Raw genomic sequence first — 13,870 nt, forward strand, 5'->3', positions numbered from 1 at the left:
ATCAGGCTGTGGACCCAGAAAGCACAGTAATTACTAACATCAGAACTAGGGGCCAGCAAAGATGCATTGCAGGAGAAAGCCAAAGACTATATATTAGTAGATGTATGAGACACTTCTGTTAATAATAAGGTTGGTTCCAATTTTACAGTGAAATTTTCTTATAAATGTGTTGAAAGAGATTTTAAACTGGATTTTTAGTAGGCAACATTTTTATTCATCCAATCAGAAATGAAATTTTAGATGTACAGTGTTAGTCTGTATTTTAACTTGAGAAAAGAATAATATCTCAGTGCTCTAAATATATTGCTGTCAATAAATAATGGGTTATAACAGGCAGCAGGAAGCAACAAACTTATGATTAAATTATGGTCTGTGCTGTATTGGAGTGCTAGGACTGCTGTAGCATATACCACAAACTGATTTTTCTTTTTTTTTAATTTTTAAAATTTTTATTTATTTTTGGCTGCATTGGGTCTTCATTGCTGCACGCGGGCTTTATCTAGTTGCGGAGAGCGGGGGCTTCTCATTGCAGTGGCTTTTCTTGTTGCAGAGCATGTGCTCTAGGCGCACCGGCTTTAGTAGTTGTGGCACATGGGCTTAGTTGCTCTGTGGCATGTGGGATCTCCCCAGACCAGGGTTCGAGTCCAACCACTGCACCACCAGGGAAGTCCCTGATTTTTCTTTAGAACAGAAATGTATTGTCTCACAGTTGTATAGGCTAGAACTGGCAGATAACTCTAATCTTCACATGGCCTTCTCACTGTGTGTGTGTCTCTAAATTTCTCCCTTATAAAAAGGAGACAGTCATATTTGATTTGGGACCCATCTTACTCCAGTATGAACCCATCTTAACTAATTACATCTGCTACAACCCTATTTCCAAATAAGGTTTGAGGTTCTGGGAGTTAAGACTTCAGCATATGAAGTTTTGAGGAACACAGTACAACTCATAGCACATTCTATACCAAAAATAATTATAAGTAAGTTTTGGAACTGTACTTTAGTAAGAACTGCTAACCAAACTGTATCTCTTATAAATTATTTAATTTTTTGTATAATAAATGCAGCAAAATTAGAACTTATAGTAAGTTTCAGTAATTTGAATGATTTACTATAAAGGTATTCCCAAAGTTATTTCAGTAAAACCCAAAACAAAGCATATAGCAAAAGAGAAAGTCTGAAGGAATTTTATTGTCACATTTGTATAAATGCAGTAAAAGCAAATATTTCACTGCAGAACAAATTAAAATAAAAACTATCATCTTGAATGTGATTTTGTATCAGTGCTTTTGTTCCTTTTGAGTAGTAAACTCAAACTTTAACTCTGATGTGTAGTATTGCCTGAAATTTATTTATATCTTTTCTATAGTATTTTATTTTGTTGCTGCATTTCACCACTAATGGCTAGTGTCCTTGCTATCTTCTGCTGTTCCTCCTATATTGGGAATTTGACCAATGCTCAGTTTGTTGCTAATCAGACGCAGAGTAATATTTGGATACTTCAGGTGGAATAGGAACTTTCTTACACAGTGGCAAATATGATAATCGAGGATGATCTGTTACCAAGAAATGTAAAACCAAGCAGGGGACCTGGTTTGGACAGGAGAGGTAAAGAAATTGAGGCCTATTCCAAAAGCAGGTGATATTTTGTGGTAGTAATCTGGTCACACTTATACACACCACTTCTTTTTAGTCATTGTGTAATACATGTTGAGAGAGACAGAAAGTGGTTTTAAGCCAATGTAGAAAAGCTATAGAAATAATGAAGGAATACTATTAATTTCGGACATCTGTTGCACAATATATGAGAAAAAAGATTGAAAATTACCCAGAATGAGAATAATCAGGAATTAAAAACAATTGGAACTCTTTATTGCAAATAAAATGATCAATATTTTAATTTATATTTTTATTTATTTTTCATTTCAGCTACAAGAAAATCAGGATGAAATCGAAAATATGATGAACTCTATTTTTAAGGGTATATTTGTTCATAGATACCGGTAAGGGATTTTAAAAATCATTTAGAACATTTTTAACTTAAATAATTTATTGCTTCTTTGTAGTCCTAGGCAATAAAAATATAAACTTTCTAATTATTTGTTTTGTTAGCCGGAAAACAGCTTTGGGTATAAAAGCTAAATAAATGGTCAAAATTGTACCACCACCATCATTGCCACACTCTTCCAGATTCAGAACATATACTGTTAGAGATCCTATGTACTTGCATTTGTACTGATGTAATATTAATAAGATATCATTAAGTTAATGTGACCTTAAGATTTGATTGTCTTCATATTTGAAAAAATTAAATTCCCTGCTTGCGGCCCTTTTGTACTCATCTTGTTGTATGATCAAATTAACCAACAGTGTTTTAAAAATGTGTTGGTTAAGATGGGAGAAATGAGTACAGTAGAGGGCACCTCTGCAGATAATGCAGCATCTTTATAACATCGCTCCTCTTTACCTTCAACTATACACAAGAAAATAGGATCAAAGTATTTCTGAAGTATTTTTGTCATGCTCCATTGCACGTTGTCTTTCTGTGAAACGTGTGACCTATTAAAATACTACATGAGCATATTTCATGGAGAATTAATGAATCATACATAACGCTTGTTGCCTTCTATTAATTAGGCGTGATTTGATATGTTTAGGCAGATAGACACAGATAATAGATGCACTGTTTTTAGACACATTTAAGACTTTAATTGGCCAGTTAGTTTTAAAAGTTAATTAAAACAGGGAAATTATTTTTTTAAAAAAGGAAAAATTTGTAACTTTGATAACTTACCTTAAAACATTTTATTTTAACTGAAAATGTAAAACTCTTTTGAAATAGAACCAAGGCTTTTACTTTGAATATGAATTCTCTGAATGGAGTATCACATCCTCTTTCTTACATAAACCATGCATGTAATGAATTATCGACAAATTTATTTTCAAAACAAAAATTTCCATGTACCTGCCATGCAGTCTTTTTTTTAAATTACAGCTTTATAGCCGTATAATTAACATAAAATAAACAGCACATTTAAGTGCATGATTTGATGACATTTCACACACACACACACACACACAACACACAAACCCCTACCTGTAAAACTACCACAGGCAAGATAATGAATATATCCATTATCCTCAAAAGTTTTCTTCTACCACTTTGTAATTCCTCCTTTGCTGCCACTCTCCCCCTTCCCCATCCTTAAGCAATCAGTGATCTCCTTCCTAACTGATTTGTTTACATTTTCTAGAATTTTATAGAAATGGAACTTACACTTTGTACTCCTGATTTTTGTTCGTGTCTTGGTCTGGCTTCTTTCACTAATAAAATTAAGGTCTTTCATCCTTAAGACTTAACTGTGAGTTTTTTGTAGATTAACTTTATCTGGTTGAGGAAGTTTCCTATCCCTAGTTTTCTGACACTTTGTTAGGAATGGATATTGAATTTTGTCAAATACTTCTCTCCATCTTTTGAGATCACTATGTGGTTTTTCTTTTTTAAGAGTGTTAATGTGGTGAATTAAATTGGTTGATTTTTTAAACGTTAACTCAACCTGAACTTCTTGGTATAAAACCCGCACACATAATCATGATATATTATTTTTCTTCATTTAAATCTTTTTATTGCTATAAAGTCATTTTTTTTGAAATGTAGATGATTTACAATGTCCTGTTAGTTTCGGATATACAGCAAAGTGATTCAGATATATAGATAGATAGATATAGATAGATAGATATAGATGTATGTATAGATATATAGATATATACAGTAAGTCCCCTACATACAAATGAGTTCCATTCCGAGAGTGTGTTCGTAAGTCCGATTTGTTAAGTCCAACAAAGTTAGCCTAGGTACCCAGCTAACACAATTGGTTATGCAGTACAGTACTGTACTGCAATAGGTTTATAATACTTTTCATGCAAATATTCATAAAAATCAAACACACAAACAATAAAACATTTTTCATCTTGCAATACAGTACCTTGAAAAGTACAGTAGTACAGTACAATAGCTGGCTTACAGAGGCTGGCATCAAGTGAACAGGGAAGAAGAGTTACTGACTGGACGAGGGAGAGGAGGTGGGAGATGGTAGAGCTGAAGGATCGTCAGCAACAGGAGTTGGAGGGCAAGCTGCAGTTTCACTCATGCCTGACATTGATGGCGCAGGTTCTGGTTCCTTGCTAGATTCAGTTCTGTCTACCCTCTTGAAAAAATAATCCAGTGATGTCTGGGTAGTAGCTCTTTTTTTCTCATCATAAATGACACAGTAGCACTGGATTGCATCCTGAATGGCTGCTATAACCTTTGTGTACTGTCCCACATTTGGCTCCTGTGCCTCAAAAATTAACAGTGCCTCCTCAACTAAAGAAAATCCCCTTGCCATTTCCTGCATCGTAAATCTCTTCAGTTCTTCAGTTACTTGTTCTTCCTCTTGTCTCTCTCTTTGTCTTTGCTGTGGACCTCCAATTCTTGGTGCCTCTTAGCAGTACCAGCTACATCACTGCTGCTTTTACACTTGCTTCCAGACATCCTGGGCTTGAAATAAAGATACTCTACTACTATATAAATTACTGTACAGTAAAGTACACAAAAGCACAACCACTTGAAGAGGATGCACACACATCACAGTGTACGCCAGACATGTGAACTAACTTACATGATTAGACATGCGAGCGCACGTTCACGTCTTTGAAAGTTGTCAACTTGAAGGTTCGTATGTAGGGGACTTACTGTATATGAATGTATATCAGTTTTTTTCAGATTCTTTACCCTTGTTGGTTATTACAAAATATTGAGTATACTTCCCTGTGCTATACATTAGGTCCTTCTTGGTTATCTATTACATTTATACACAGTAATGTATATATGTTAATCCCATCCTCCTAATTTATCTTCTCCCTGCCCATCCCTTTTGGTAACCAAAACTTTGTTTTCTGTGTCGGTCACTCTATTTCTGTTTTGTAAGTAAGTTCATTTATATCTTTCTTTTTTCATTGATTCTTCCAATATTGTTAAAATGACTCTACTACACAAGGCCATCTACAGATTCAAAGCAATCCCTATCAAATTACCAATGGCATTTCTCACAGAACTAAACAAAAACCATTTTAATTTGTATGGAAATACAAAAGACCCCAAATAGGCAAAGCAATCCTGAGAAAGAAAAACGGACCTGGAGGAATAAGGCTCCCTGATTTCAAACTATACTACAAGGCTACAGTTGTCAAAACAGTATGGTATTGCACCAAAAACAGAAATAAAGATCAATGGAACAGGATAGAAAGCCCAGAAATAAACCCATGTACCTATAGTCAATTAATCTACAACAAACGATGCAAGAATATACAATGAAGAAAAGACAGTCTCTTCAAGAAGTGGTGCCACGGGCTTCCCTGGTGGTGCAATGGTTAAGACTCCATGCTCCCAGTGCAGGGGGCCCAGGTTTGATCCCTGGTCAGGGAACTAGATCCCACATGCATGCCACAACTAAGGAACCTGCGAACTGTGACTAAGACCTGGCATAACCAAATGAATAAACAAAATAAATTTATATAAAATGTGAATCATTTAAAAAAAAGGAAGTGGTGCTGGATAAACTGGACAGCTACATGTAAAAGAATGAAATTAGAACATTCTCTAACACCATATACAAAGCTAAACTCAAATGGGTTAAAGACCTAAATGTGAGACCAGTTACTATAAAACTCCAGGAGGAAAACATAGGCAGAACACTCTTTGACATAATTCGCAGCAAGATTGTTTTAGGTCTGTCTCCTAGAATCATGGAAATAAAAACAAATACTTTTTAAATGGGACCTAATTAAATTTAAAAGCTTTTGCACAGCAAAGGAAATAATAAACAAAATGAAAAGACAACTTATGGAATGGGAGAATATATTTACAAACAGTGCACCACCAAGGGATTGATTTCCAAAATAGACAAACAGGTCATACAGCTCAAAAAAAAAACCAATCAAAAAACTGGGCAGAAGACCTACATAGACGTTTTTCCAAAGAAGACATACAGATGGCAACAGGCACAAGAAAAGATGCTCAACATCATAATTATTAGAGAAATGCAAATCAAAACTACAGTGAGGTATCACCACACTCCAGTCAGAATGGCCATCATCAAAATGTCTACAAATAATAAATGCTGGAGAGGGTGTGGAGAAAAAGGAATCGTCCTACACTGTTGGTGAGAATGTAAATTGGTGCAGCCACAATGGGGAACACCATGGAGGTTCCTTAAAAAACTAAACATAAAGTTACCATATGATCCTGGAATCCCACTCCTGGGCATATATTCAGAGGAAACTATAATTTAAAGAGATACATACACCCCAGTGTTCATAGCAACACTATTTACAGTAGCCAAAATATGGAAGCAGCCTAAATGTCCATCGACAGATAAATGGAAGATACAAGTGAAGTTAATTATAAAACAAATAGACCCACAGACATAGAAAACAAACTTATGGTTACCAAAGGGGGATGGAGGGAGAGAGGAATTAGGAGGTTGGGATTAACATATAAACACTACTATATATAAAGTAGATAACGAATGAGGACCTACTGCATAGCACAGGGACCTACAATAATTTGTAATAACTTACAAGGGTAAAGAATCTGAAAAATATATGTGTGTATGTGTCTGTGTGTGCGTGTATAGCTGAATTATTGTGTACACCTGAACTAACACACTGTAAATAAACTACAATTTTTAAAAGATAAATTAAAAAACAATTTAATTAAAAAAAATATTCTTCCTATCCAAGAACACAGTATATCTTTCCATCTGTGTTGTCTTCAATTTCTTTTTGCCAGTGTCTTATACTTTTCAGAGTACAGGTCTTTTGCCTCCTTTTGTAGGTTTATTCCTAGGTATTTTATTCTTTTTGAAGCGATAACAAATGGGATTGTTCCTTTAATTTCTCTTTCTGATGTTTTGTTGTTAGGGTATAGAAATGCAACAGATTTCTATATGTTTTGTATCCCGGAACTTTACCAAATTCATCGATGAGGACTAATAGTTTTCTGGTAGCATCTTTAGGATTTTCTATGTATAGCATCATGTCATGTGCAAACAGTTACAGTTTTACATCTTCTTTTCCAATTTGGATTACTTCTATTTCTTTTTCTTCTCTGATTACCTTCGTAGGACTTCTAAAGCTATGTTGAATAAAAGTGGCAAGAGTGGCATTCTTGTCTTCTTTTTGAACTTTAAGGAAATGCTTTCAGTTTTTCACCATTGAGTATGATGTTAGCTGTCTGTTTGTCATATATGTCCTTTATTATGTAGAGGTGTGTTGCCTCTATGCCCACCTTCTAAAGAGTTTTTATCATAAATGGATGTTGAATTTTATCAAAAGCTTTTCTGCATCTATTGAGATTATCATACGGTTTTTATTCTTCAGTCTGTTAATGTGGTGTCTCACATTGATTGATTTGAGGTTATTGAAAAATCCTTGCATCTCTGGGATAAATCCCACTTGATCATGGTGTATGATCCTTTTAATGTATTGTTGGGTTCAGATCGCTAGTATTTTGTTGAGGATTTTTGCATCTATGTTCATCAGTGATATTGGCCTGTAATTTTTTTTGTGTGTGATATTTTTGTCTGTTTTTGGTATCAGGGTGATGTAGCCTCATAGAATGAGCTCAGAAGTGTTCCTTCTCTGCAATTTTTTGAAATAGTTTCAGAAGGATAAGTGTTAACTCCTCTCTAAATATTTGATAGAATTCGCCTGTGAAGCTTTCTGTCCTGGACTTTTGTTTGATGGAAGTTTTTTAATCACAGATTCATTTCAGTGTTTGTAATTGGTCTGTTCCTATTTTCTATTCCTGGTTCAGGCTTGGGAGATTGTACCTTTCTAAGAATTTGTCCCTTTCTTGTAGGTTATCAATTTTTTTGGCATAGAGTTGCTTGTAGTAGTCTCTTAGGGTTCTGTGTATTTTTTTGGTGTCAGTTGTCATTTCTCCTTTTTAATTTCGAATTTTGTTGATTTGGGCCCTCTCTTTTTTTTCTTGATAAGTCTGGCTAAAGGTTTATCAATTTTGTTTATATTTTAAGAGAACCAGCTTTTAGTTTCATTGATCTTGTGTATTGTTTTTTTCGTTTCTATTTCATTTATTTCTACTCTAATCTTTATGATTTCTTTCCTTTTACTAACCTTGGGTTTTATTTGTTCTTCTTCCTCTAGTTGCTTTAGGTGTAAATTTAGGTTGTCTCTTTGAGATTGTTCTTATTTCTTGAGGTAAGTTTGTATCACTATGAACTTCCCTCCATAAGTTTTGGATTGTTGTGTTTTTGTTTTCATTTGTCTCTGGGTAATTTTTGATTTCCTGTTTGATGTCTTCAGTGAACCATTGGTTGTGCAGTAGGATATTGTTCAGCCTCCACATGTTTGTGTTTTTTACAGTTTTTTTCTTGAAGTTGGTTTCTAGCCTCATAGAGTTGTGGTCAGAAATGATGCTTGATCTGATTTCAGTTTTCTTAAATTTACCAAAGCTTGCTTTGTGACCCAGCATGTGATCTGTCCTGGAGTATGTTTCATGTACACTTGAAAAGAATGTGTATTCTGCTGCTTTCAGAAGGAATGTGCTCTGAATATCAATTAAGTCCATCTGAGGTGTCATTTAAGGCCTGTGTTTCTTGATTGATTTTCTATCTGGATGATCTGTCCTTTGGTGTAAGTCGGGTGTTAAAGTCCCCAAATGTTATTTTGTTACAGTCAGTTTCTCCTTTTGCATCTGTTATCATTTGCCTTATATATTTAGGTGCTCTAATGTTGGATGCATATAGATTTACAATTGTTATATCTTCTTCTTGGATTGATCCTTTGATCATCATGTAGTGTCCCTCTTCGTATCTTGTTACAGTCTTTATTTTAAAGTCTATTTTGTCTGATATGAGTATTGCTACTCCACCTTCCTTCTGATTTACATCTGTGTGGAATAACTTTTTCCATCCCCTTACTTTCAGTCTGTATGTGTCTCTAGATCTGAAGTGTGTCTCTTTGAAGGCAGCACACATATGGATCCTGTTTTTTGCATCTATTCAGCCAGTCTGTGTCTTTTGGTTAGAGCATTTAATCCATTTACATTTAAGGTAATTATCAATGTGTATGTTCTTATTGCCATTTTGTTAATTGTTTTGGACTTGTTTTTGTAGGTCTTTTTTTCCTCCTTTTTTTGTTCTCTTCGCTTGTGACTTGATGACTGTCTTTAGTGTTATGTTTGGATTCCTTTTTCTTTTTTGTGTGTATATCTATTACATGTTTTGGTTCGTGGTTACCATGAGGTTTTTGTATAGCAGTCTATAGATATGTTTTTGTTTTAAGTTGTTGATATCTTAATTTCAAATGCATTTTAGATACCCTGCATTTGTACTCCCCTCCCCTCACAATAACTGTTTTTCTAATTTTTTTATGTATCCCTTAACTGTCATTGTTTTTTTTGGATACAAATGATTTTATTACCTTTGTCTTTTAACCTCCCTACCAGCTTTGTATATGGATAATTTCCTACCCCTATTATATGTTTCCCTTTACCAGTGAGCTTTTCAATTTTGTCCTTTTCTTGTTTCTAGTTGTGGCCTTTTTTTTCAGCCTAGTTCCTTTAGCATTTGTTGTAAAGCTAGTCTTTTAGCATTTGCATGTCTGTAAAGCTTTTGATTTGTCCATCAGATCTGAACAAGAGCCTTGCTGGTAGAGTATTCTTGGTTATAGATTTTTCTCTTTTATGACTTTAAGTAATATTGTGCCCCTCCCTTCTGGCCTGCAGAGTTTCTGCTGGAAACTCTGCCTTATCGTAGTTCCCTTGTATTTAATTTGTTGCTTTTCCCTTGTTGCTTTTAATACTCTCTCTTTATCTTTAACTTTTGTTAATTGAGTACAGTGTGTCTAGGTGTGTTCCTCTGTGGGTTAATCCTGTATGGGACTCTCTACTTCCTGGACTTGGGTGACTGTTTTCTTTCCTAGGTTAGGGAACTTTCCAGCTATTATCTCTTCAAATATTTTCTCAGGCTCTTTCTCTCTCTTTTCCTTCTGGGACCCCTATAATGTGAATATTAGTGTGCTTTAGTTCTCTTAAACTTGCTCATTTCATTTCATTCTTTTTTCTATTCCGTGGCAGTGATTTTCACTACTCTGTTTTCCAGCTCACTGATACATTTTTCTGCCTCATTTAGTCTGCTATTCATTCCTTCTATTGTGTTTTTCATTTCAGTTATCATATTCTTCAATTCTGTTTGGTTCTTCTTTATATTTTCTAATTCTTTGTTAAAAACTCCTAATTTCTCGCTCCATGCATCCATTCTCGTCCCAGTACCTTTTATCATCTTTACAATCATTACTCTGAACTCTTTCTCAGGTAGATTGCCTGACTCCATGTCACTTAGTTGTTATTCTGTAGTTTTGTCTTGTTCCTTCATCTGAAACATATTCCTCTGTCACCTCATTTTGTCTAAATTGCTATTTGTATTTTTATGTGTGTGGTAAGTTGGTTACATTTCTCTTGAGATTGTTCTTGTTTCCTGAGGTAAGTTTGTATTGCTATAAACTTCCCTCTTAGAACTGCTTTTCCTGTGTCCCATAAGTTTTGGATTGTTGTGTTTTTGTTTTCATTTGTCTCAGGGTAATTTTTGATTTCCTGTTTGATGTCTTCAGTGATGTCTTGACCTTGTAGAAGTGCCCCTCTATAGGTTACATCCTATGGCTCCCAGCAGTGCACTCCCCTCCTGTAATCCAAGGACCAGGGCCTAGCTGGTCCCAGGGTAATGTCTGGCCTGCATTTCCAAATTCATTCTGCAAGCTGAGTGACTGTAGTTTTCTTGTTTCTGGTGTCTGCCTCCTGGTGGGTGAGACTGGTCTAGAGGCTTGTGCAGGCTTCCTAGTGGGAGGGGTAGAGCTGGGTTTTGGCCCTCTGATGGTCAGGGCCTTGTCTAGAGGCCTGTCTTTAGGTGGATGTTGGCTCAGGAAATCTTAGGAATCCTGTCTGGTGATGGGTGGGGATGTGTCCCCATCCAGTTAGTTTTTTGGCCTGAGGCATCCCAGCACTGGAGCCTATAGGCTGTTGGATGGGGCCAGCTCTTGTGCTGATGCCTGAAGCCAGATGTTAGCCTCCCCAAGCATTCATTCAAATGAATACTCCCTGATATGTCTATCACCAGTGTCTATGTCCCCAGGGTGAGCCACAGCTGCCCCCCACCTCCACAGGAGACCCTCCAAGACCAGCAGGTAGGTCTGGCCCAGGCTCCTATCAAATTACTGCTTTTGCCCTTTGCCCCAGTGCACGTGAGATTTTGTATGCACCCTTTAAGAGTGAAGTCTTTATTTTCCCCAGTCCTGTGGACCTCCTGTAATCAAGCCCTCCTGGCCTTTAAAGCCAAATGCTCTGGGGGCTTCTCTGCCCAGTGCTGGACCCCCAACCTAGACAGCCTGATGTGGAGCTCATAACTCTCACTCTTGTGAGAGAACCTTTACAATACAATTATTCTCTAGTATGTGGGTTGCCCACCCAGGTATGGGATTTGATTATATTGAGAGTCTGCCCCTCCTGCTGGTCTTGTTGTGGTTCCTTCTTTATGTCTTTTGTTGTACAAAATCTTTTCTGGTAAGTTACAGTCTTCAGTGATGTAAGTTACATCTTACAACAATTGATGATTGTTCTGAAAATTATTGTGATTTTGGTGTGCTTGTGAGAGGAGGTGAGTTTAGCATCTTTCTAACCTCCATCTTGGCCACTCCTTTCTCTATTATTCTTTTTTTATCTTGTTGGATGTCATTTGCTGAAATTTCCCTAGGAATTTTTGTATCTGTGTTTAAGGGGGATATATATCTATAACTCTTTTATTTTACTGAGAGTCTCTGACTGTTTTTGGTACCAATGTGATGCTGGCTTTGTAGAATGAGTTGTGGTGTATTCTCTCCTTTTTAATTTTCTGGAACAGTTGAATAAAATTGGTATTATTTCTTCCTCTGATAGGAATTAAACCATTGGGTTCTAGAGTTTTCTTTGTAAGGATGTTTTAAACTACAAATTAAATTTCTTTAGTAGATATAAGACTGTTCAGTTTGTCTTACAAAAAAATGATAGATTCATCTAAGTTGTTGAAGTATATTCAAGAAATACCAGCATAAAGTTGTTCATAATATTGGTGGTTTCATCTCTCACATATCAGTCGGTCTAGAGCTAATCAATTATATTTATATTTTCGTAGAAAATGAGATTTTGGTTAATTGTACTTCTCTATTTTTCTGCTTTCTGTTTCACTTGATTACTATTCTTTTACTGTTCTTTGGCTTTCCTTCCTCTGCTCTTTAGTTTCTCAGAGGGGAAATGGAGATCACTGATATAAGGCCTTACTTTTCTCTCTCCTATTAATTTTTACTCCTATAAATTTCTTTCTTAGCCGTGCTATAGCTGTATCCCCTAAATTTGGATATGTTGTGTTTCCATTTTCATTTAGTTCAGAATACTTTCTACTTTCCATCTGGACTTGTTTCTTTGGGTCATGGATTATTTAGAAGTTTGGTATATATTTGCAAATATCTCAGAACTTTCTGTTATTGTCTCCTAAGTTCATTCTAGTCAGAGAACATACTTTATGTGACTTGAATGCTTTTAAGTTTATTGATATTTGTTTTATGGCCCATAGTATGTTCTATCTTGATAAATTTTTTATTTGCATAGGAAAAGAGTATGTATCATGGTTTTGTTTTTATGTCAATTAGGTCAAACTTGGTTGATGGTTGTTGTTGAAGTCTTTTCTATCTGTACTGATTGTCTGTCTTTTTATTCTAACAATTATCAAGAGGGATTTTGTAGGAGTATTTTTTGTATTCTTGATACAGGTGCATTATCACATAAATGATTTTCATATTTTTCCCCAGCCTTTGGCTTTCCTTTCATTTTCTTAATGCTACCTTTTGAAGAACAAAAGTTTTCAATTTGACTGCAGTAATTTATCAATTTTTCTTCTATGGTCATGCTTTTGATGTCATATCTGTGAACATTTTTCCTAACCCAAACTGTTCTTCTGTGTTTTATTCTAGAAGTTTAATCATTTAAGTTAATTTATATGAATGATTTTTTTAAGTTAATTTTTGTTTATGGTGCGATATAAGGACACTTTTTGCATATAGGTATTCATTTTTAGAAGCACTATTGGTGAAAGGCTGTTCTTCAGCTGAGTTGCTTTAGCACTTTTCTTGAGAATCAAATGACCATGAATGCAAAGTTTTATTTCTGAATTTTCTAATTTGTCCTTAAACTCTTACCAGCTGTATTGATTACAGTACTTTTAAGGTATTTCTTAAAAGCTTTGTTGAGATGTAATTGACATAATAACATATGTAAGTTTAAGGTGTACAACAAGATCCTTTGAAACACATAATATATTGTGAAATGATTATCACAATAAGGTTAGTTAATACCTCTGTCATCTCAAGTAATTACCTTTTATAATTTAGGTGGTGATAACATTTAAGAATTACTCCCTTAGCAACTTTCAACTGTGTACTACAGTATTGTTAACTGTAGTCACCATGGTATGGTGTACATTAGGTCCCTAGAACCTGTTTATCTTATAACTAGAAGTTTGTACTCTTTGGCCAACATCTCCCCAGTTTCCCCCACCCCAGCATCTGGTGACCACCTTTCTACTCTCTATTTCTATTAGTTTAGCATTTTTAGAGTCTACATATAAGTGAGAGCATACAGTATTTTTCTTTTAGAGTAAGTTTTTAAAATTAGGTAGTGTTATGTCCTTTTACTTTGTTTTTCAAAATTATTATGACTATTATAGATTCTTTACATTTCTATATAAATTCTATAATCAGATTGTCAATTTTTACACAAAAT

The 13,870-nt window shown here is 35.1% G+C and overlaps 1 protein-coding gene across 1 annotated transcript in view; it reads left to right on the top strand.

Moving 5' to 3' along the window:
• The window catches only part of STAG1 (STAG1 cohesin complex component), a 418,973-nt gene that overhangs the window by 268,009 nt on the left and 137,094 nt on the right, over window positions 1-13,870 (top strand). The window contains exon 9 of the mRNA XM_024746228.1: window positions 1,930-2,003. Coding sequence (XP_024601996.1) covers window positions 1,930-2,003 — 74 coding nt within the window. The remainder of the gene's footprint in view (window positions 1-1,929; window positions 2,004-13,870) is intronic.

This window comes from Neophocaena asiaeorientalis, unplaced genomic scaffold (assembly GCF_003031525.2).
Source record: "Neophocaena asiaeorientalis asiaeorientalis breed wild unplaced genomic scaffold, Neophocaena_asiaeorientalis_V1.1 scaffold437, whole genome shotgun sequence".
Classification (NCBI taxonomy): domain Eukaryota; kingdom Metazoa; phylum Chordata; class Mammalia; order Artiodactyla; family Phocoenidae; genus Neophocaena; species Neophocaena asiaeorientalis.